The sequence below is a fragment of the Macadamia integrifolia genome, chromosome 5 (genome assembly GCF_013358625.1).
Source record: "Macadamia integrifolia cultivar HAES 741 chromosome 5, SCU_Mint_v3, whole genome shotgun sequence".
Taxonomy (NCBI): domain Eukaryota; kingdom Viridiplantae; phylum Streptophyta; class Magnoliopsida; order Proteales; family Proteaceae; genus Macadamia; species Macadamia integrifolia.
The window spans coordinates 24,291,094-24,315,911 of record NC_056561.1 but is presented as its reverse complement, the minus strand read 5'-3'; the positions used below and the strand labels follow the sequence as shown (position 1 = coordinate 24,315,911).

General features: G+C 38.6%; 2 protein-coding genes across 5 annotated transcripts; both read left to right on the top strand.

The window, feature by feature from the left end:
* Positions 1-347: 347 nt before the first annotated feature.
* Positions 348-12,812, top strand: LOC122080403 (heat shock protein 90-6, mitochondrial). Of its 2 annotated transcripts, none has more exons than XM_042647364.1 (20): positions 348-610; positions 2,339-2,533; positions 2,629-2,702; positions 8,060-8,185; positions 8,268-8,361; positions 8,451-8,534; positions 8,663-8,806; positions 8,907-9,020; positions 9,192-9,251; positions 9,364-9,438; positions 9,545-9,649; positions 10,040-10,180; positions 10,341-10,433; positions 10,577-10,654; positions 10,748-11,002; positions 11,095-11,197; positions 11,592-11,766; positions 11,857-11,962; positions 12,066-12,155; positions 12,410-12,812. In XM_042647364.1, exons 1-20 carry the CDS (start codon positions 515-517, stop codon positions 12,599-12,601), a joined length of 2,400 nt encoding a protein of 799 aa, XP_042503298.1. In that variant the 5' UTR covers positions 348-514; the 3' UTR covers positions 12,602-12,812. The 2 variants fall into 2 exon arrangements, with proteins under 2 accessions (XP_042503298.1, XP_042503297.1); XM_042647363.1 differs by having other exon boundaries at positions 9,361-9,438.
* A 3,960-nt stretch (positions 12,813-16,772) lies between these two features.
* LOC122080404 (OBERON-like protein) lies at positions 16,773-24,156 on the top strand. Of its 3 annotated transcripts, none has more exons than XM_042647366.1 (4): positions 16,773-16,928; positions 17,682-18,923; positions 19,086-19,166; positions 23,363-24,156. In XM_042647366.1, exons 2-4 carry the CDS (start codon positions 17,783-17,785, stop codon positions 23,983-23,985), a joined length of 1,845 nt encoding a protein of 614 aa, XP_042503300.1. In that variant the 5' UTR covers positions 16,773-16,928; positions 17,682-17,782; the 3' UTR covers positions 23,986-24,156. The 3 variants fall into 3 exon arrangements, with proteins under 3 accessions (XP_042503300.1, XP_042503299.1, XP_042503301.1); XM_042647365.1 differs by lacking the exon at positions 16,773-16,928 and adding an exon at positions 16,935-17,228; XM_042647367.1 differs by lacking the exons at positions 16,773-16,928; positions 19,086-19,166 and adding an exon at positions 16,935-17,228.
* Positions 24,157-24,818: the final 662 nt, after the last annotated feature.

The following is a 24,818-nucleotide window of genomic DNA, read 5'->3' as shown; positions in this document are numbered from 1 at the left end:
CATATCGTTGGGTTGGTATGGACAATGGAGTATGGACAAAGGGTTCCAACATGTGTCGATTCGAATTGTGATCAGATTGGTATCGGAAATGAACCGATTCCAGCACTTAATACTTAAGCCATGCTCCAAACCACAATGGTTCCGGATCCGGTCCTGAATTCAGGAGAGTAGAGTATATAACTCGGGGTTGGACCACCATTTTTATCGGAGATTGACCAACCGGCCGCACTGACCCTGGTTGGTCTGTACATGGGTTTCTAACCCAAATCCACCGCCGCCAACCAAGAGGCCCAAAGAGGCAAAGATCAAGAGGTCTGGAACTCTTGAAAGTCAAAAAAAAAAAAAAAAAAAAAAAAAAAGATCGTCCACCTCCAGAAATTTCCACGGTTGCACTCACTGTCTATTCTAAAGCCCTACTAAAACCCTAACCAGCCGCTGTCCAAAAGCACAACGGTTTCTGTTCTGCTCTGCTTCTGCTACTGCAGGTGCATCGCGTACTCCCTGGGGAGCTAAAATGCACAGATTATCAAGACGTTCCGCCTCTGCCATTCTGCGCAACGGTGGCGCACGGTACAGGAGCGTAGCTGCTCCGATTTCCTTACAGGATTCGGTAAAATTTTGAATTCTTAATCTGTTATTATCTTCGACGAATTCATTTTCGATTGGATTTAGCTTGAGCTGCACTGTATTTGTTTCTGAACACCTGTTACCTTTTTTCGCTTCTTTCTTTCTTTCATTTCTGTCCATAATGAAATTTGCTAAATTTGAGTGCTGCCGAACTTCGCTGTTAATTAGTACTCCTTCTCTAATATCCTAGTATTAGAATAAATCTTTCAACGTTTTCTTTTTGATGATTTGGAGACATTTCGATTTTTTGATCTGTATGATGTCTGTATATTTCCTGTCTTAACATTTTCGTAAGTCAGAGAGCATCAGAATTTGTTTTTCATTTCCCCAGTTTGTGGTTATGCAAGGACTATTAGGGACACACACACACACACACACACACACACACACACACACAACCATATATCATGACAAACAAATGAAAAAAGAAAAAAAAAGCAAGTGTTCCTCCACCAATCCTCTTACGTTACTGGTTTAATCTACTGAGACTCTTTACCGTCGCGTGAGTCTAACAGGGTAAAGTTCAATCTTATTGGTTATAATGCACCTGGATGCTGTCACCCTGAGAAATGTTGGCAGATTCTTATGATAAGATATTTGGACATTGAATAATGGTTTAATTTATAAGCTTGCATGTATTTCTATAATGCTATTGTATTATTTTTGTTTTTAAGACTTCTATGTATCCTCCACACCCCCCCCCTTCCCTTTATTTTTGGGTGGGGGTTGCACTATCCTTATTTGGTGCACAGGCCAATTAAGAATTGTGAAAGTTCATGTGGTTGGCAACCCGTGAACAAAATTGATGGGTGTGCGTATCTGTTCTGCCACATGGAATAGTTATGTGGCAATTATGACCGTTTGATGCCTAGTAATGGTCTAAAATGGTCATATGTCAAATTTCAGCCTCAAATTCGACCATTTACCCTCCAATCTAGTTGCATACCCTTCTTTGCAAGTCCATGCAGCCCCTCTAGTCCTGTGCACTGTCTTGGTAGACCTGGATTTTTCTATACTTTGTTTTGCCACGTGTCCAACTTGAGTTATGCTAAAACTTGCCATGTGAGCAGGGACCTTAGTGTCTACCTGCCCATACAATTTTAGCAACTACTGATCAGCTAAGTGACAGATCTAGGTGCGTTCACCCACCACCTTTTTCCGTTTTTTTCCGTCCACCATAATAGGAAACTTGCCCCTCCCAGACCTCGCAGTAGCGGGAGCCTTGTGCACTGGGTTGCTCTTTTTATAACAGGAAAATATAATTGAAGCAGCTACTATTACCATGTGCACTATTCATTTGGTCTTTCTGTGGTTGGATAGGTCATAAATTTACCATATAGCCCCACTATATACTAGGTTTCCTCACTTCTCCCCCCTCCATACAATTCTTTTGTGCACCTCGTACCAAATGCCTTTTTTTTTTTGTTGTAACAACACTAAGTAATTTTTTCAAGCTTTTTAAAATGACATGATCATTATTGAGCTTGGTTTGAATATAGACGCACAGTTCGATGACGACAGGGATGATTGACCCACTACATATGGGGCCATCAGACTCTGCCACACTGCCTAAGAGCTGCTTTAGCTGAAACTCCGTTCCCTTGAATTTGATGTCTTTGAGAGGCTAGTTTCCAAGATGGGTGTCTTTCATGATTCTACAATTGATAGTCAATTTTGGTTACTTTCTTACATTATTCTTACTCTTCCACAGTCTACTGAAGGAAATTCCAAGGTTTCCCAGTCCCCAAGGAGATGGTATTCTGCGTTAACTGCAGGGAGACATAACATTACCAGTTTGAATAATTTTAATCTGAGCAATGGACTATTCCTGGGAATCCGAACTGAGTCAACAGCAGCAGCTTCTGCATCAGATCCACCAGTTGAGAAATATGAGTATCAAGCTGAGGTAATTGTCTTAGAGATGAAGGTCATCATTAGTTGTTGGTTTCCTTATTTTAGTTCTCTTGGCCTAAAATGTGTCAATTACTTTGTTGATGATAGGTTAGTCGTCTAATGGACCTAATTGTACACAGCTTATATAGCAACAAAGAGGTTTTCCTTCGGGAGCTCATTAGGTGTGTTTCTCTCTCAGTGCATTCCTGCTTCATCTTGCTCTTTACATTGAAAAAGTATTGCCTGAGAAATGTTCCCAGAGATGTATCTTTTTCTTCGTGGCTGGAACCAGGCTAATTTTCATGTGAAGATAAATAACTTGAAACATTACTGATTGCTGAATAAAAATCCATCTTTGTTGGTAGGCATGATAGAATACAAGAGTGACTAGCAGGTCAGCTGCTCTAATTTTGATAAATAGGCATCAACTGTTTAAAGGACAATACTCTGTTCTGTTGAGTTCATGTAATCTATTGAATGTTTTCTTGGTTACAACAACATGGGCAATTTCTGTCTAGACTAAACTGGTGCCTGTTTGTTGAAATCGAAGGATATTTAAGTCAATTGTCGTGAAAATTTGACATATTTTCCTAAACAAATATGGAGGGCTCTCAGAGGCCATTCTCTCCTCACCAAGGATTTAGTTATTGGTATCGATACTGATCCGGATCGGATCGGTCTCTTTTGCCCTTACTTTAAAAAAAAAGTACATTTTCTTTACAGTTTTACGCCTGAAACGATATTGGTAACAGACCCGGATCCGGATCTGGATCGGTCAGGTATCGGTCTTGGCCAATACCAATATGATACTATTGATACGGCCCATCCAATACCAATACTTAGAACCATGCTCCTCGCCATACTGCATTGCATTGGGTATCAAGGCAGAAGTGTGCCTTTCTTAAGGATATTCATTCGAAGTAAAGGATTGGGCACCATGGGGAGTAGTTAGTTGCTTTAGTTAGCACTTCACTGTCATGTGGTATTCTTGAGATTTAGGCTGTGCAATTTTCCAAATTGTAATAGCGTGGCTAGCTCTCCAGAATCTTGGCATATGTTATTAGCAATCAACATTTAGTTGCTTTGGTTAGCACTTTAATGCAGGAGTAGATTACAAGAAACTACCCCAGCAATTTATAACTCCAAACAATATAAATAGGAGCAAGAAACAAGGAAATAATACCATCAAATAAACCCCCAAGGATATAATACCCATATAGGAGCAAAACCAGCCCAAAACCCAACCCGATAGGAGAGAGAAAGACCTTCTATAGAGCTGGAGAGATAAAGATGCGGCCAGGTCTGTGGGAGTCCGATTGAGCTATACTTTTGGGTGTAGATAGTCCCTAGGGAGGGCACAAAAACCCCCAAATATGAAGGGCTTCTGACGGCTGGTTATGGAGTTACGCACTTTCTTGATTTTCAGACCTAAGAGAGAGAATGTGAAGAATTCTGCAGAAACATCAACTTGTATTCTTCAGATAACCTTCAAGAGAGGATCGATTGATCTTCTTAGAATATAGAACCAGTCCTCCAAAGGATCTGTAGATCAGATCCCAAACTTGGGTAGCAATGAGGGTCAATTGGCTTCAAGAACAAGAACTCTTTGGCTGGCTAATTCTGATTTTGTATGCCTTAACATGTCTGAACTTCTAATAACAATAAACAGAAAATAAAAATAGAAAAAGAAGAATTGATGGAGACTTGAGAAGGGTGAAAGAGAATAAAGGAATGGGTATCTCACCCCTTAGGTTTTAGGTATCACACCCCTCAAAGGTTTAGGCATCTCACCTCTCAATAACAGTTTTTTTAGCTAAAGAGTAATCACTCAATAATTCATTCATTCAAATCTCCAATTATGAGTACATAGGCTCCTCTATTTATAGAGGGCAGAATAGTAATCAAATTACTTAGGAGCTAGTTTCCCAATAGGACTAGACACTCCTACTACAACTAAGAATTCAAAATAGGACTAGGACTTGACGTTATGACTCCAACATGGAGTAGAACTAACTAACTAATAGTCCATATAGGACTTTACAACCGACCAATGGCCTAATGGGCCTTTATTGAATTAAATAGTAACTAACTAAACTAATGAATTAAATCCCCTTTTTTTATCTTCTACCCATATTTTAGGCCCATTAAAGTGGTCCATTTCAAAGAAAACCCATGGGATCAAAGGCCCAACACATATATAACACAACCCAAGGCTTATTTGCAATAAAATAAGCCCAACTGACTTATCTACATCACACTTCCCTGTCATTATGTTGTATTCTTGAGATTTTGGCGATGCAATTTTCCAAATTGTAGTAGCGTGGTTAGCTGTCCAAATCCTGGTGTATTTATTAACAATCAGAGTTTAAGGAACCAGACTTTAGTTTCACAAATTTTCCTTTGTCTTACGTATGCCTCAGTGGTGTGATAGATTAAAATGCTGCCCTGGTTTCTTTAATAGGTCTGTCTTAGCAGCAATTACACAAGAGTTTGTGGTAGTGCTTATGAAAAATATTGCTTATTCTTTTTGTTTTTAGTGATAGTGGCTGATGTTAGGGCTCCTAGCCCTCTTTGATTGTCATTATGGCTTATTCTTTTGTTTTAATATACTTTTAATTCTTTAATTTTTTTTTTAATTCACCCCCACCTCCCCTACCCAAAAAAAAAAGTAAGAAAGCAACCACTTACTTGATTCTCTGTTGGATAGCTAGATTTGTAACTCTTTGGCTGATGATTTAGCAAAGATTGGAGCTGCAAGTGAGCCTATGCGTGGTCATATTCCATAATGTAGTTGAAATTTTTTTTTTTTGGTTGGTTTTTTTTTTTTTGGCTCTCTTTCTCATATCAAGTAAATATTACTGTTAGAAATTTGAGGAAAGAGAAAAATTGACACACTACACATGCTCAAATTGAAAAATAATCTGGGCAAACTTTCTGCACATGCTCGAATTGGAAAGAAATCTGGACAAACCATATGCATTTCAACATTTAGGAGTGGTATTCTTGTCATGTTTTGCTTGACTCGATGCTTTGCTCGGCCCAAAGATATTTCATGGTGCAGTAACTGCAGTATCACTAACGTAATAACAACACCAACACCAACAACCACAACAACAAACAACAAGAACAACCACCACCACCACCACCACAACAACAACAACAGCAACAACAACAATCTTTTCCCAAGTAAATGGGGTTGGTTACATGGATCCGCGAGAGGGGAAGACAAAAAAGAAAAAGGAAGGAAAAAGCAAAGCAACATCTCCGGGGCATCCCAACTACAAACGATCTGCAACATGGATCTTTGTCCTCCAAATAGCTCTGTTTGATATCATACTAGGAATGTCATCTTTCCTTACCAAATCATCAATAGTCATCTTAGGTCTGGCCTTTGCCCTTTTAGCTCCATCCATTTGGATCTGATCACACCTCCGCACAAGAGCATCCCAAGGCTTGTGTTGGACATGTCCAAACCACCTTAAACGACATTCTCGGAGCTTGTCCTGGATCGGGGCAACCCCCAAGTCAGCTCTAACCCGGTCATTCCTATAGTATCACTAACGTAATGAGTAATAAATCTATTGGGCCAGGGGCAGTCATGCTTGCCGTTTCTCTTTCCTTGGCATTAAGCGCTTCCAGGTAGTATTGAAAGAATTGAGTAGTAAATCAAACTCTGTGAAGCTTTCTCCCTATTTTCTACAACCTTTTTTTTTTCTTTTGAAGAGGCCAATTAAAGGAGAAGTAGGACAATTTCAAGTTGGATGTATGGAGATCAACCTTAGAATAAAAAACTTTCAAGATTAGAAGAACAAAACCATAGTATATCATGTGTAACTTAAGTAACAATAGGACTGATAATGATATGGTGAAAATTGATATGGGGAGATACCGCAAGTGAATATTTGGGTACCTGGGCTCAATAATAAATAAAGGAGGAGAAGTAGAGGAGGATGTTGCACAAAGAATTAAAATAGGATGGATGAAGTGTAGAGGTGTGTCCGGATTATTGTGTGATCGACAAATTATTTTAAAACTAAAAGGAAAATTTTATTGGACAGCCATATGATGTATGATGATGAATGTTAGGCAGTGAAGAAACATATAGATAAACTTAGCGCAGCTGAGATGAGGATCTTGAGATGGATGAGTGGTGAACTAAAAATGATAAAATAAGTATTGAACAAATTAGAGTTAATATAGGAGTTGCTCTGATATGTGATAAGCTGCGAGAAAGTCGTTTGAGGTGGCATGTATATGTGCAAATGAGGCCTTTGGATGCTCCAGTAAGGGGGAGTGATTTGATTAAGATTGAAGGAGCTAAAAAAGCCTTGGGTAGGCCTAAAATGACTGTAGGAGAAGTGGTGAGGAAAGACAATGCATAGCTTAGGCCATGTAACATGTATGGTTTTTAATAGAGCTGATTGGGGAGAAAGGATCCATGTGGGATATGGCTGAGTTGAGTCCAATTAAAGATGAAACAGTTTATTTTTGACTTACATTTCCAATTCCTCACAACATGTCAGATGTAGAGGGGACTTTTGTCGTTGTCATGAAGGTTTTGAAGATTGGTATCCAAAACCAGACCATTCTCTGTAGATATTGATCCAGATCAATATGGTTTTGAAAATCCAGATGAAGAGTCTGTTGAAGGCAAAAGCACAACATTGCCAGTGAGATCTGTTGTGTAGAATAGTTCAAATCAGTCCCATTAAATAGTAATATGGCAGATACCTTAAATCATACTTTAGATGGACTACTATCCATTTTCTTGTAACAGTATAATGCAATGTTAAGACCTGAGAATCCCAGGACTAGCTACGGGCCCTACTGCACCAACGAGTTGAACCAAATTGACCTTGATGAATTTTTGGAAGAAGATCCCTCATAGGTCAATATCTGGTTTGTTTCCTGAGTTCTTATCGGCATGCTTTGGGTTTTTTAGCTAGTCTTTACTGTTATTCATGTTGAATTCCTAATATTCCCTGTAGCTTCATTTAATCATCCCCACCCCCCTCTGTTTCTAACTTTATTCCTTCTCTGTTAGGAGAAAAACTTCCCTTTTTTTAGCTGCTTCACTTGGATAACGTCTTCTTGGTTCCTTGTCTCCCAATCCTTGAGAAGTGTGATGATTTTTTTTGTTTGTTTATTGTGGTAGTTGAGGAATTTAACTGGCTCTTACATGTTGATGTTCCTTGTGAGTGGAGATAACCATAATATTATTTGAAGGCCCAGGAAGAGGAGAGAAAACCTTCAGATGAGGAAAATTCTTGGATCTGCTGCTTGTTTACCATAACTTGGACTGGGTTTCAGTTTGTAGGTAGTTTGTTGGGCCATTGTGAAATAACGCTGATTAAGATAGAGATTATTCCTCTTTGTCTTTTTATTCCTCATGTCCTGTAAATCTTCTTAGCAGTAATGTCCTATTTGTTGTGTTCAAGCCTTGCCTTCATAACTGATTGGTAATGGGAATTGTAATAGAAAAAAGAACAAGATACATGTATGATGTGAAAACATTTGCTGATGGACATGTTACATGCAGCAATGCAAGTGATGCTCTGGACAAGCTACGGTTTTTGAGTGTTACGGAGTCTCAGCTTTTGAAGGATGGTGGGGAGCTTGATATCCGAGTCCAGACAGACAAAGACAATGGGATTATCACAATTACGTAAGTGTTGTAGTAACAAAGGTATAACTGACAACATAATAATTTCAATTATCTAAATAATGAGTATCCTCACAATTTGCAGTGACTCTGGCATTGGTATGACACGACAAGAACTTGTTGACTGTCTTGGAACAATTGCACAAAGTGGAACTGCGAAATTCTTAAAGGCGTTAAAGGTATGCTGTTCTTGCAACCATTATTGTCCTTTACAGTACTTGTTGCAAAGCAATGTCATGTAATTAAAATGACCTTGATTCATGGACAGGACAGCAAGGATGCTGGTGCTGACAACAATTTAATAGGACAATTTGGTGTGGGATTTTATTCAGCTTTCCTGGTTTCTGATCGGGTACGTCCTGAACCTGTCTAGAAGTGTAATTTTCTAGTATGGCTTTTCATTTATTTTTAGGTCTGAGTGTGGAATCTTACCATATTGTATGTACTCATCTGTTAATTGTCTGCTTTTGCTATTGATAGGTGGTTGTGTCAACAAAGAGCGCAAAATCTGATAAGCAATATGTATGGGAAGGAGAGGCCAATGCTAGCTCCTATACTGTCCGAGAAGAAACAGATCCGGAAAAGCTCATCCCTAGAGGAACCCGCCTTAGCTTATATCTCAAGGTTAGTTGAGCGAACTTTTTCGTTAAAATGTTGCTAGATGGTATTGCTTGATACAGCATACTTATTACAGTGTTTCTCTTTCCCCCTTGCCTGTTTTCAGCATGATGAAAAAGGTTTTGCGCACCCAGAAAGGGTTCAGAAGCTTCTGAAGAACTATTCGCAGTTTGTGTCATTCCCAATATACATTTGGCAAGAGAAGGGATTGACTAAAGAGGTTTGACTTCTTGCGTAACCTTTCTCCAATGCTGTTTGTTGAATGAATGGCTTAGTCAAACGATCCAGATATATTTTACAGATTTTTTAATTTCAAAGATTTTATAACTTCTGTTCATATGCCTAGTGATTTATATTTTAGTCTTCCTAATAATTGAAATCTCATGTACAGGTTGAGGTTGAAGAGGATCCTGCCGAAGCCAAGAAGGAAGGCGATGATGGCGAAGCTGAGGTACTTCATGTCTTTATGATCTTTCAGCTGTGGTAGCCTGTTTGTTCCCTGTTCAATGTTGGAGTTTTTTTAACTATTAAGAATTCTTTGTATGCTTTTGTTGGGACAGAAGAAGAAGAAGAAGACAAAGACTGTAGTTGAGAGATACTGGGACTGGGAACTCACCAATGAAACACAACCTATATGGGTAAAACTGCTGTTTCTTCTTCCGTCTGTTTGAAACCTTCGTCAAACAATGGAAATCTATTATTATTGCAAATATAACTCGGAGATCTTTATTGCATCATCTGCAGCTTCGCAACCCTAAGGAAGTCACGACGGAAGAATACAATGAGTTCTACAAGAAGACATTCAATGAATACTTGGATCCTTTAGCGTCTTCACACTTCACAACTGAGGTAAATATAAAACTAGATGGTGAAGATCCTTCGTAGATATGTTTCTGTAGATGCTAGGTCTCTTAGAAAATTAGAGGAAATGGTAACAGCTAAACTTTATGACTGGATATGAGTAGTGATTCTTTATTCTTCCCCTTCAAATGTTTCTGGAAAACAACGTGGAGATGTGAGGGCTCTGATTTATGTTTATATATTGGGTACCGCATCATCCAAGTTCTTCATTTTGGGAAAAATATGACATCCCTTGAACATTTCTCCTTGGGGTAAAGAAAAAAGAGTTACAGAAAGGACTACTGTTAATTTTAATGTCATATTAGCAGTGCATAGCATACCTCTATTGTTATTTATCTGCTTTTTTTGTTTATAGCTAATGAATGCCGTCCACTGCAGGGTGAAGTAGAGTTCAGGTCCATACTTTATGTGCCGGCAATCACTCCTATGGGAAAGGAAGATTTTATTAATCCCAAGACCAAGAACATAAGGCTCCATGTTAAAAGGGTTTTCATTTCAGATGACTTTGATGGGGAACTGGTAAGAAAAAGTTTATTATTTTCTGTGTTAAGGAATAAAAGGTTTAATGATTCCTATTGGTTTATTTGTTTATTTATTCCTCACCTTACTTTTACTAAATAAATTGTATTGCACAACCTTTAAATTCTAGTTCTCTGATCTCTTGTCTTTGCTCAACTAGTTCCCGAGATACCTAAGCTTTGTGAAAGGTGTTGTAGACTCAAATGACCTTCCACTCAATGTCTCACGTGAGATTCTTCAAGAAAGTCGTATTGTAAGTTGATTCACTCAAATCCCTTGGATTCCCTCCTGGAAAATGGTCATTGTTAATTGGAGGATTTGTTCTACCTCGTCTTTTTTTCTTTTTCTTTCTTTTGATGGAATTGTCCTAACATATATTGTTTGCCATTTTGTTAGGTACGGATCATGAGGAAGCGATTAGTTAGGAAAGCTTTCGATATGATCTTGGGCATAGCTATGAGCGAGAACAGAGATGTATGTCTTCTACTAATTTCTACTTGGAATCGGTTTGTTTCTGTTCTTTATTATATTTTCTTATTTATTTAACTTTTAATTATTTTACTTTAGGACTATGAAAAGTTTTGGGAGAACTTTGGAAAGAACCTAAAACTGGGATGCATTGAAGATCGTGAAAACCATAAGCGTATTGCTCCGCTGCTTCGGTTCTTCTCTTCTCAGAGTGAGGAAGAGGTTATCAGCTTAGATGAGTATGTTGAGAACATGAAACCTGAGCAAAAGGATATTTACTACATTGCAACGGACAGTTTGACCAGTGCAAAGAATACACCGTTCTTGGAGAAACTTCTAGAGAAGGATTATGAAGTACATCCTTGTCTTTATTTGGATGGTTTATGACAACAAGATATATTATGTTGTCTCAACTGTTTACGGATGTTCTTACTCTGTTTCTGTAGGTTCTATACTTAATTGATCCTATTGATGAAGTTGCGATCCAAAACTTGAAGTCATACAAGGAGAAGAACTTTGTGGACATCAGCAAGGAAGACTTGGATTTGGGTTAGTCCATTAAGAACCATTTTTTCCCTGTTGAGATAAAATTCTGACATCGGTATGGTTGCAGGGGAAGAGTCTTTTCTTCCTCTACCATCCATGTTGGCACTTGATGATTAGGCAGGCCTACCATATACTTGGACAGGAAACATTCATTTGAGGTGGATGCCTCAAAACTAACCAATACACCACCATTTTGTGGTGTTAGGAAGAGTTAGGGTGAAGGTTAAATGGGAGCAATCCATCAATTGGATGACCATGTCCTCTGTTGGATCAATTCTCAAAGCATTGTTTTAGTAGTCTGATGTCTTGACCTCATTCTGTGTTACCTTTACTCTGATGGTCTCCTCCTCCTAGAAATTCTACTAATATATTTTTCCTTTGGGAAATGTTTTGGCAGGTGACAAAGATGAGGAAAAGGAGAAGGCAATGAAGCAGGAATTTGGCGTAACTTGTGATTGGATAAAGAAACGTTTGGGAGACAAAGTTGCTAGTGTCCAAATCTCAAACCGACTGAGCACTTCACCTTGTGTTCTTGTGTCTGGGAAGTTTGGTTGGTCAGCCAACATGGAGAGGTGACTGTCCCTACTCCCTGCGTAAAATCAGCAGTATGTAACAGGAATTGTAGGATGTTTTCTGATCTAAGGAATCTGTTAAATTTTCAGGCTGATGAAGGCACAGACAGTTGGAGACACAACTAGCTTGGATTATATGAGAGGAAGAAGGGTGTTTGAGATTAACCCAGAGCACCCAATCATCAAGGATTTGAATGTAGGATGCATTGACAAAGCACTTTTGTTACTTCCCCTGTTTTTCTGATTCCATGATTGTCATCAGTCTTGAATAATATTTTATAATTCTCTTTGTGATGCAGGCTGCAAGTAGGAATTGCCCAGATCAAGAAGATGCACTGAGAACTATTGATCTTTTGTATGACACAGCTCTGGTTTCCAGTGGCTTCACTGTGAGTATTCTAGATTTTCATTGTTCTTTCGTGTTCTAGCCATAATATTTATCTCTTGAAGATGTGTGAGGGGGGGGGGTGTTTGCCCCTAGCTGCCTCCCCTTCTCCCAACTGAATTTCTTTTCGGATATATTGCCAACACCAAAAACATCACACCACTCTTCCCTGCCCCTATACTTTAAATGAATGTCAATAACACAATGGCTCTGGATTTTTGATCCATTTTTTCTAACTTCACCCATGCCTTGATGCAGCCTGAGAATCCAGCTCAGCTGGGTGGGAAGATATACGAGATGATGGGAATGGCAATCTCAGGCAAATGGGGAGCTCTTGCTTCTGAGATTCATCAGACGGTTAGCCAGCCGGGAAATCCTGGAAATACAGGAAACCTTGAGACTGTAGAGGCAGAGGTGGTGGAGCCTGTTGAGGCTGATGGAAAGAAATGAGCCAAAGCGTGATGTGGTCTATTTTATCTTTTACACTCCTACCCTTTCAGTATATTTGTGAAGTAGAGAAAAGCCGCAGCAAGCCAGTAGAGTTGATATATTTTTAGGTATAGCTTCCGAGATGGCAGTCGAGAGTTTGTAGTGGAACAATATCTGAAGAATGAAAGGCGAACTTGTTCTTATAATGAAATAACCAGTTTCTATTTTTGCATTTTGAGTTCTGTTTCATCTTGTTGCTGCTGTTATTATACCAATGAGCACTGTAAAAACTAGACCGAAGGGGATGGCTAATATAATACCCCAGTAAGGTAGTTAGAGGCTTCCTCCAAAACCTTCACATGCAATAAACAGCAAGTGCAAGCATTACCAAAGATTGTATAAAGTCAACATTGTGGGTCGGAGTCAGAAGTCTACATTATCCTGTTGTGTACAATTTGAGTCGAAATATAACCGAAATTGTTTACCAGAACTAAAACTGACTGGATATAGCTGAATCGAAATGCACTGTAGTAAATTGATCCGGTTTTGATTTTATAGGTCATAACTTCAGTTTGGTCTAAAATCGGAAAACCAATGGTTAATCGGCACTTAGTATTAAAGACATAAAGTGTTGAATTTCTATGGGTCTCTCTACGAAAAAAAAAAAAAAAATACTAACTGAGAAGGGAGTTTCACTTTCACACAATCACACCTATTGATTTCTTAAGTTTTAGGATCATAGCTAATTAGTTATCATATGTGTAGTCTTTTACATAGAAAGTATATTGTCTTGACTCTTTAGGAAGTTTAGTATATGTAGGATTCACAGTAGTTGGAAGATGCAAATCATTTTCTAAAACGACACTATTAAGCGCAAGTAAATCGATTATGAACTGAATAACAAAAATTGATTATAACCTCTAAAACCAAAATCGGATGAAAATGATTTTGATTTCACATTATTCCTATCTAGTGCATTTTTAGTTTTACCTTATCAAAATGTAAACCAAATCGGAACTGAAGTGAATAACCAAAATCGTGCCGTTTGACACCCCTAGTGGACATCTCTAGACTTCTCTTGTATGCTTGACTTCGTTTGTTGCCAAATTGCTATGTGAAGCATGTCTCTAAAATTTGGATTGGATTGATCAGTATTGGCCTTGATTGATTCTCGATTTTGACCTTTTTGATCCGATACACATGTATGGTCTAAGGATAAAATGGTAGTAAAAAATTGATTTTTTTTAAAGAGGTATAGTTGTCCGATATGGTCTGATTCAAATTGGTATCAAAACGGAATTGGCCTTGACTGTTCCCGAGTTTTAGAACGATGATGTGAAGTGATGTGGTGAAGAATATATATTAATGTCATCCTCTTTGGTGTCATTTTTCCTTTTTATTTTTGTTCACGAAAACAGTTTTGGTTGCATTTGGTATCATTTATGGAGCTTGTTTCTAATTATAAAAAATTGATAAAACACAAAAACCAAAAATAGATTAAGAGTCATTTATGTGTTTTAGCCAAAATTGATTTTTAGTTATTTTTGCGCTAAACTTTAATAAACACATGCTTAAAATCTCAATATGGATGAATAAAGTAGTCATTTGTTTTGTAACTATAAATCCAAGCCACTTGTCCCCTCTTTTTCAATCCAAAGTGGAGAAGAGAGTTATAAGGAAAATGGGTGAAAGAAACATCTCTTCAACCATTTCTTCAAAATAAGTGAGAAATCTCAGGGGCATTTCTAGCAACTCTAATACCATAAACATGTTGGGATCCCTATATGCCTAAAGAAGCTTAGAAAGAATTTCCAGGGCACTACAAATGCTTCAGGATGAATGTGCTTGACGGTGAGAAATTTGTCTTTCTCCTCCTCTAGAAATTAGAGAAATGGACAACATTGTTACTAGGGAACTAACTTGTTTCCATCAAGATCTCATATTGCAGGTCTCAAACCAATAGTGGATCGAGTGGAAAAGAGACTTTCCTGTCAGAAATCTAAACTACTATCATTTGCTAGAAAGAAAATTCGTACTCAATCGGTGCTTGCAAGTTGCAACCTTACCCAATTATCTCATGTCTTATTTTGCTTTTTCTCTTTAAAAAAAAAAAATATATATATATATATATATCCAAAAAAAAATGTAATAATTTCATTTGCCCCTTTTTTTGGTATAGGAATACTATTACTACCAAAAAACTTCGTCTTATTGCTTAGAATAAGATTTGTTCTCCCAAATCTTTTGGTGGATTATGATTTCATGACACCTCTACTCAAAACAAGACATTGCTTTTAAAACTTGGGTGGAGGCTGTTATCCCATAGCAATGCCTTGTGGGCCAAATTGCTAAAGGCGAAATACTTTCCATTTCCATCTATGTTTGATCCACAAAGTTTGGCCAAGAAGGGATCATGGTCTTGGAATAGCATCGCTAGTATCATACCGTACTTGAAGAAGATGGTATTTATTAAAATTGGAAATGAAATGAACTCGTGTTTGGTATGACCCTCGACCTATAAGCCTTCCCTCTTCTTGCATATTTGATGACATTGATAATTACTCTATCCATTAGGTAAAGGATTTCCTTTCTAACAATAACTGAAATTTAGCTACTTTATCTACTTATCTTCCCCAAAATATTGTTAACGGTCTTATTCATTCACCCTTCTCAAGAAGTTGATCGATGGAGATGCTCTTTATCGACAAAGGGGTGCTTTTCTATAAAGTTAGCTGTTAAATTCCTTTATGACAATAGATTTTCTAATAATGATTTACTTTATAGGGGAGTGGTTCGCAACATGCTTCCTTTAAATGGTGGAAATTCCTCTGAAAAATTTAAGTTCATCTAAAATTCAGAATATTTCTTTGACGACTGCTCCATGATGGTATCCCTGTAAAGGAATTCCTATGCAAAGAGTTCCCTATGGAAGATACCTGTGCTTGGTGTACTTCTCAGCCAAAGTCAATTTGGCATCTTTTCTTTGAGTGTGAACTCTCAAAGAGAGTTTAGGCTATTAGTCCTCTGGGTCTCAGGATTGATACAATTCCGTAATCGTCTCCACATTCTTTAGTGCATCAACTATGTTGACTGACCTTGATAAACCTTGGGTTTTCAGTGTACTGTCTATTACTTTATCCTTTATGTGATTCCATATGAATGACATTGTAGCCAAGAAGGGTAAACCAAACCCAATATAAATTTTGTCCCCTATGATGGATTGTATATCTGAACCTCAGTGGCTACTCATAGGACAAGTCAAATATATTACAAGCTCTTGATGTAGTTGATTTAACTATTTTATTCTAATCTATTTATCTTCAAATACTTTCATCCAACTCAATTACCTCCTCCAAAAATCTCGATTTTGCCACGTGGAAGAATGATGTAATAAATTTGACAACATTAGATATCTAGGGAATTGTCTATCTTGATCCCTCGTTGATTTCAACCTCAAATTCAATCTTTACTCCTCAATGTAATGGCATGCATGCCTTCTGGTGCATTGTAATCTAGTTCACCATCATGTGGTCCTAAATTCCATTTTGTCACTCAATAAACACCAATTGGGTTGAAACTTGAAGTTTGAATAGCAGATCTTGTGGTCTCTATCTCTACAAAATTTCTGCTCCATATAAGTGACCACATGCCAAAACTAGGGCTATAGATTCTAATTGTGACCAATGAGGTTACACATGGCAAAACCCTTGCTTCCTCTCACCACCTCTATTCGGTTTGACGCAATTGGGACTTGGTTGAATCCAAATTGTTGAACAATGAAATACATTGTGGTCTAAATCCAATTATAACTTAATGTACATATAACCTTTTGCCTTATTATTATAACAAAAGCCTGCAATTTTTTCAAATATCACAAGACATCTAGTCTATTGTCTACCACAAAAGACAGATGAAATTTCCAATCATTGGATAAAAAAGACATGGTCTAAACTCTAGATTAATTGCATGTATAATTTTAGAATCTAATTCAATCAAATACCTTTTCTTTTATTGGCACACATCTCATGTGCATGTGTACAAATACTTTAGACATTATTATGCACTTTTCTCGACTTAGAGTGGAAACCATGATTTGAATTAAAAATTTATAAATATAAATAGCTCGGATTTATCTTGTGATCCTCTCATTGTTAAATGGATTAACTCGCAAAACCTAAACATTATTCGAACAAATTTTAAAGTCAACGGTTCAATGTGAAGAGACAGGGACTCCAACACGCGAGAAATTGACTCCCAGAAATCCAGACAACTAACGGCGCGACAGGTCAGATCTCAGAACTAAACAGGCGGCGAAGAAGAACGTCGCTGTGGGTGACTGGGCAATCCCGTAAGCGACCGGCCGTGACAGTTATTTAATATTTTTCTGCTTCGTATAGAACCTAGAGTTGAATCCAACCCCCCTTCTTCGCTCTTCTTTCGTTCGTCTTCCTTCAGTCGTGTCTTGAGTGGAGGTGGACTAGGGTTTTGAAGGGTTGGAGATATTTTCTAGTCTGAAAGGGGGAACGGGGGAAGCTAAGAATCTCGATTTCTCCTCTATTTCCCTTCAGTTATATTTAATTTCAGTTTTTCTTCTTGTGATTTATCTACTTCGATTGATCAGTGCGTCAGTGTTTGCTGAAAATTCGAGGTGAGTGATTCGGTTAAGTAGAGCGAGAATTTTTTGTTTCTTTGTTTACTTTTTAGATATGAAGGGATCATTGTCTTCTAGGGTTCCAATTTGATTGATAAAATATTTCAGTCATTTTGATGCATACTGTTTTTGGTTTAGGTTTTGTGAAGTATTTTTCTGTATAATTCGGAGTAGGTGTTTGCGATTTGTAATATTTATTTTGGAGCTGGTGATGATGATCTTATTTTATGTATGTTGTGAGTATGATTCTTTCATGTCTACAGTTTGTGGTTGAAATTTATGAGAATTGGAATGTCGTTTTCACCCTCTTTCCCTCCCCCCTCGCCCTCCTGGTTGATTTGCATCTTCTGGAGTTGGCCGTTTATACTATTTGTATTTATTTTTGTTATTTCCCTTCCATCAGGAAATTAACCTGTTTATCACAATATGCATTCTGTTTGAACTTTGAAGGAATAAGCAGCGTTTGATATCTATGAAGCAGTATTAGATGATTGGGTGGTGAAGTTCTGTTGTAGTTACTGATTTAAGAGGGACGTCCGGACGTGTGTTTGATGGGAACATCTTCTGGTGCCGACTTCCAGAACCAGTCTCCTTCAAAAATGCTACCTCCACGTCGGCAACCACGATCTGGAGGGTTGCAGGCATCTCTATCTTTAGTGTCATCGGACGCCTGTGGGTCCCCTGATCTTCAAGAACCCGGCTCAAATTCAGAGCATGTCCGGGAGTCCCCATCAGAGAGTGCTAGTTCACGTGAAACCTGGCCTGCCAGCGATGCTATCATGGGGAAAAAGCTGGAGAAGGAGAAAGAGGGAGAGAATGATTGCCCTGGGCAGTCAATCATTCGCCGGGTCTCTAGTTCAGACAAGATGTCTCTCCGTGATATAGCTAGAGAAAGAGTTGAGATTATCTCTAATCAAATGCCTCTTTTGCCTGATGAGCTTCTAGAAGAGCTTAAGACCGAGCTTCGTGGTATCCTTGAGGGAAATGGGGGTTCTCAGCACAGGGAGGAGTTTTTGTTTCTGCAAAAGCTTGTTCAGAGTAGGACTGATTTGACAACGAAGACTTTGATCAGAGCACATCGAGTACAGCTGGAAATTCTTGTTGCAATAAACACGGGAATTCAGGCATTTCTGCATCCAAATATCAGTCTTTCACAGACTTCTCTCATTGAGGTTTTCGCGTACAAGAGATGCAGAAACATTGCATGTCAAAGTCAGCTTCCTGCAGATGATTGCACCTGTGAAATATGCACCAATAGAAATGGTTTCTGCAATCTTTGCATGTGCGTTATTTGCAACAAGTTTGATTTCGAGGTGAACACATGTCGTTGGGTTGGTTGTGATTTCTGTTCTCATTGGACTCACACAGATTGTGCAATTCGTGATGGGGAAATTGGTATGGGCCCTTATGTTAAAAGCGGTACAGGCCTTGCTGAGATGCTTTTCAAGTGCCGAGCTTGCAATAAGACATCTGAGTTGTTGGGTTGGGTCAAAGATGTGTTTCAACATTGTGCGCTGGGCTGGGATCGTGAAGCTTTGATGAGGGAACTTGATTATGTTAGTAGGATTTTCCGTGGAAGTGAGGATCTCAAAGGAAGGAAGCTTTTCAGGAAGTGTGAGGATCTCATAGAGAAGATGAAAGGTGGAGTTCCGGAGTCGACAGCCTCTAAAGTATTGTTGCTGTTTTTTCAAGGTATGTAATTTCTCTTGATTGCTTTTTAAAAAATTTCCCATTGCTTGCCGTAGCTCTTTCACTCATGCTAGTAATCTGTAGGTAATCACTTAAGAGAAATAATGCTCCTGGAGATCTTGCAGTTATTATATCTTGAATTCTTAAATGCCATTTTGTTCTTAGAGGAGTTGGATGATGCCATTTGTACAAGACCATATTTGCTACTCCTTCCTCTTGGTTGGAATTATTATCTTTATCTCACAGGTACATATATGCTGATGGGTTCTAGTGTGCTTCTTGAATTTTATTAAATGGAGTGTACAGTCATATGGAAAGAGTATTTTCGTAATTGTTTCTTTAAAGAAAATTCCATTTCGCTGGTAATGAATGTCTGTTAATTTGGTTACCCTGTATGTGACTGGTCTGAAACATCATTTTGAATAGTCTATGCTTCCATTCCCCATTTCCTTTGTTTAAGTATGTTTATATATTAGGGTTATTGGTGCATACGATGCATGGGTTGTGTTGAGGATATGTTTAGTTGGTAGAATGCGTCATGAGCATAAGGATATGGATAGATTCTCAACTTGATATTCAGAATTATTTGCAGAGATGAATATATAATAGTATGTATGAGTAATTTGATAGAGATTGGACTTATATTAAATGATTCAGCCACCAAGTAAAGACCTTTTCTGCAATAGAAGATGTGATGATGATGAGGGGATATGGTTGGTGATCATCTGACTATAACAGTGTCAAGTGGGACTGGGTTTTCAGTTGAGTATTTGGGATAATTGTGTGCTGTCATTGAAATGGTCTTGTTGAGGTTGAGAGATGTAGTTATGAGAATATCCATGGGAAGGAAGTTATATTGCTGAAACTAAATAAATTTCCCATGTGGCTTAAATGGACTGATCCAGCTACTTACTTAACTTTTGGTCTCTTGTATAGTCTATTGTAAAGTAAACCATGATATTTTGCCTTGATTTTAGACCAATTTTCTTGTTTTGGCTGGGATGTTTTTTTCTTAGTTCTAAAGTGGTCTTTGGTGGTGTTTACTGGCCTCTGAATCTGATGTCCCCGGTCTCTGTTGAAATTATTTTGTAGAAGATTATTTATTGTGTTGATAAATATCTCATAATATTTTCCCTGTTGTATTCTGCGGAGTTCTTTTGACCATCAGATTGACTGTTATTGCAATATGACATCTCCTGTAGGATTTTTCTGCCAATTTCTGTTCTTCAGTTCTAGTCTTGTCTTTCTGCTTTGTCATTTATGAGAGATTCATTTTGGTTCAACCTTCTATTTAGCAGGAAAATTTTGAGCTTGAGCAGCAACATTTAAGCTGAGATAAGATGCTTTTACACTTCTCTTATGGCCTGCTCAACAGGACTCTTCAAGTAGAGGAGAATTATTGACCTGACCTTCAACTTTCCAGGGCCCCACCCCAGTATTATTGAACTAGCCACATCATAACTAGTGTAAACTCCCTCTAGGTTTGGTTCAAGTCTGGACATGTCCTGATTTGGTTTTGCAGTCCTGGTGAACCTGCCTCTTTTCCCTAAGGCTGTCTGTGTTTGATTGTTTGGGAAGAGTGGGATAAAAAAGTATGCTGTGGGACGACATATTTTGGGGATAGCTAAATGAGGAGGAGAAGGAACATTTTCTTTGGTTAGGATTTTTTTGTGGGCCACTTGGTCCATGGAAAGTTATTTAAGGGTTCATTTGGTTTTAATTCTAATTCTCAATTCTATGGGGGCAAGCCTGTTTTGCAACGGTTAAGTTACATTATTGCAACATGTTGGTCACAGGTTCAAAACTTGGAAACAGCCTCTACTGCGAGGCAAAGGGTAAGGCTGCGTACATTTGCCCCTCCCAGACCCTGCAATAGTGGGAACCTCGTGCACTGGATTGCTCTCTCCCTCTCTCTCTCTCTCTCTCTCAATTCTGCCAATTCTAAGAATTGCAATTCTGGCTCCAATTTGCAGAATTGGAGAATTGCGTTTAGATGCACATTTTGTACTCTTTAATGTGGACTCTTAGAATTGCATAATTGTTTTCATTTGGCACTGATTCTGCAAATGCACAATTTAATTGATAATATACCAAACCTATGGTATCTTATCCCCTTGTCTTTTTTTTTGGGTTAAATCTTAAACAATAGATATAAGTGTACCACTGATATAGGTATTCACCCTTTGGTTGGGGTTGGAACTCTGGTCAAGTGACTAGTAAATTACCATCACTTGGATTGATCAAATTCTATGATCAAGAATGGGGTGCTCTTGATGATTTTGAAGTAGTGGTGAAAAATATTATGATATTAGGATTAGGGAATTGTAAAAAAGGAAAGAGATCTAAAAGATCTTTTTCCTAAGATTCCCCTTTTGGGCCATTATGTCATATCTCTTCCAATAAATATAAATATTCTATCAGTCAATTACAATACAATAATATTATGATTACTGTTTTTAATTGGAATAAGAATTTGGATCTTATGTCTTCTGATGTTTCAGGTTGCAGATTCAATTCTAAGCATCTGTGTGAACCAGAAAAACTCAATTAAAAATTGTATAAGATCTCTCAAACATTCAAGATTAAGATTAGATATTCTAAATTGTGGAAGAAACAACCCAGGAAACCCCAAATCAAAATCTCATGACACTGAACAGATGCATTCACTGAAAAAATGAAAAAAGAAAGGAAGTCCATACATAACTATCCCATTCTCAGTTAATGATGGAGAAAACAACAAGCCTTAAGGAATGAACTTACTTACCCTAAATCGAGAGAGAGAAGGAACACCGGCCATTAGATGGTCGCACCGTTGAACCACTTCATTGAAGTCCGTTGAACCACTTCATGGAAGTCCCATGGCAGAGTGTGACTCAACCTTCCCTCATTCTTCTGCCTTCGATTAATCCCTTTATCTTCTGAAGTTTAGTGTTTGGGTGTGTAATGACCAAATACCTCACTTATTCTGATTTCAAGCATGCACTTACAAGAATTTAGCGATTTGCCAGAATTTCAAAACTGGTATTCAAGAATAGGTCTTCTTCACCTACCCCCAGAATGGAGAATTGGCCTTCAGCTCAATTCTCAATTCTGGCCTAATCTTCTGAATTAGCATCTAGAATGGGAACCAAACATGACTGCCAGTGGTGTCAATTCCAATTCTTGACCAGAATTGAGAACAGAGTTGAAAGCAAATGTGCCCTAAGAGGAAGGAGTAAATCAATAAAAACATGTCTTCCCTAGTTCCCTTTCAATGGAGAATTCCTGTGATGCATTGTCAAAAGTGCATGCAACAGCATAGGCATAATATCTTTCAATATCCTCTCTCTCTCTATCCCTCCCCCATTTTACTCAGTGGGGTTGCTCGTGACTGAGAAGCTGGTGTTGTGAGAGAACAGGTGAGAGTAAGAATAGAAAAGCAAAGCCACCATGAATTCGTTGAAGCTCGCGTCTGGATCTTTTTCTTCGATGGGGCTAATGACTGCTCCAACGACCAAGTGCTTGTAGCGAGCTTGGGAGGAGCAGTATAATCAGCATTCACTGAAGAGGTCAGAAACAAAAAAATATGAGGCTGTGGTAGAGAGATCAGCTACTGTGAGTCCAAATTTCCAATTCACAAAGCTTTTGAATGGATCCGTCAAAGAGCGACCTCTGATTTGCACATGAAATCAGTACCGCTTTTCAATAAGCACATAGTTCTTACATTCGGTGATCCTGTGGCTGGAGACAGATTGATAGGAGTTGACCATTGAGCCGATGATGAGGGTTCTGTGAATGTTCCTTAGTAAATCCTTTAAGTCTGACCATTATGTGTTAGTTTTGGTTTTTTTGGGGGGGGGGGGACCAGCAGGGAAAGCTCTGACTTTGAAAGGAATTACTTTCCATGCCATTCAATGACCCACAATAACCGTAGCAAGGGAAAGGTGCCACATTTCTGTTTGCTTCTTTTAGCTATTCACTGTCCCCCGACAATCAAACATAGCCCAAGTGTCATTGACTAATGTCAACCTGCTTTAATCTTAGATTTGTTTCAGGTTGGGCTGCTCCGAACCCCACCCCCACCCCCCACCCCAAAAAAAAAAAAGAAAAGAAAAAAGAAGGAAAAAAAAAAAGATCCATTATATTGTCACCCCTTTTGAAATGTTTAGATACTGTGTGAGATACTTATCTTCTTTGTTGTATTGATGCAGTATTTTCCTGATATTCCAATTTGAATGTCTTGTTCGGGTGTAATTGTATAGGTTTTTTCTTTTTTGGTTTGGGTGGGGGTGGGGGTGTGTGTGTGTGTTTAAGTAATTGCAAAGCTAGTTTTGTATTGGAAACTCATCAAGTTTTATCCTGGATTGTGCCCAAAATTAATATTTAGTTCTTCGCTACTGAATAGTTTAGAGTAAGGATTCTTTGTTTTGGACGTCGCTGAGTTCCCTTTCATCCTCATGCAGAGCTTGAGGTGGACCCAACAAAGAATCCTGAATCTGAGGGTGGATGTCTGGTAGCTCCACAAGATGCGTGCAACCGAATTGCGGAAGTGGTTCAGGAAGCCATAGGAAAGATGGAAATTGTGGCAGAAGAGAAGTTTCGGATGTTCAAAAAGGCCCGTCTGGCTCTTGAGGGATGTGATCGGGAACTTGAGGATAAGGCTGGGGAATTGGCGGGGCTAAAACTGGAGAGGCAGCATAAGAAGCAGCAGATTGATGAGCTGGAGACTATAGTGAGGCTGAAGCAGGCTGAGGCTGACATGTTTCAGCTTAAGGCCAGTGAGGCAAGACGAGAGGCCGAGAGACTTAAAAGGATTTCCCTTGCAAAGTCGGAGAAGGCCGAGGACTACGCCAGCAGGTATCTGAAACAACGTTTGCATGAGGCTGAGGCGGAAAAGCAATATCTGTTTGAGAAGATAAAGCTTCAGGAGAGCTCTCGGGCATCACAGAGTAATGGTGGAAGTAGTGACCCTTCACAGATGATGATGCTTTGCAAGTTCCAAGACCTGTTTAAGAATGTGTACAACGTGCCATCAAAGGCAGAAGGCCAGCCAAATGACCACCACTCTCTTGGTGCAGTTCCTTGAGGAAGGGTATTACTTTGTGTGAGTTTGACTTTGTATTATTAATGTTATAATCTGCTTTTTGTGCACAGTGACATGAAATACTGCTTTTCTTTATGGCCTGTGAACCCATTTCATTGACGTATGTTACCCAGAACAAAAATGGAAATGCACTTCTTGTTCTGTTTGTATGCCCATAATGGTCTTTCAGGCGATGTTGCTTTTTTGCATTTTCTCTTGTTCATGTGGCGATTTGTGCACCTACTGAATGCAGAAAACTCTAACTTGAGATGATTTAGGCTGTGTTTGGTATGCAATTTCAGAATAGATTCTGAGTATTGAACGCATTCTAAAAGCAGGAAAATAGAGAAGAATTGGGTTTCATATTACATTTTAGATTTAGAATCTATTTGGATGGTCCAATGAATAAGTGACTCTTGGCCTGTTTGTGCAGTTCGTTTTTACCATGTTGCCAGCCGCTGAATCTTCCTGTAAGTCGTGAGTTGGTGAATCCCCCCTCTTGTTTCCACGTCACTCTTCATATGGAAGATAGGTTCCTGGTCATCTTTATCTCTCTGCTTTGTGTCAAGTACCCCATGTGCTTTCATCAAATTTCCTTTTGATTCTTTAGTATTGCCTTTCAGATGGTAATTATGATTATGTGCTCTGAGAATTCACAGTTCCTTGCTTCTCCATGTCCTATGTATAAACTTTAGAAAAACTGAGTTCCTCTAATCCCATTCAAAAGGTTTTCTTTCCAGTGAATACAACAGATGTGCATCTCATTTACCTCTTCCCCCACCTCAAGGAGGTGGAGGTGGAGGTGGAGGTGGAGGTTGAGGTTGTGGGGGGGGGGG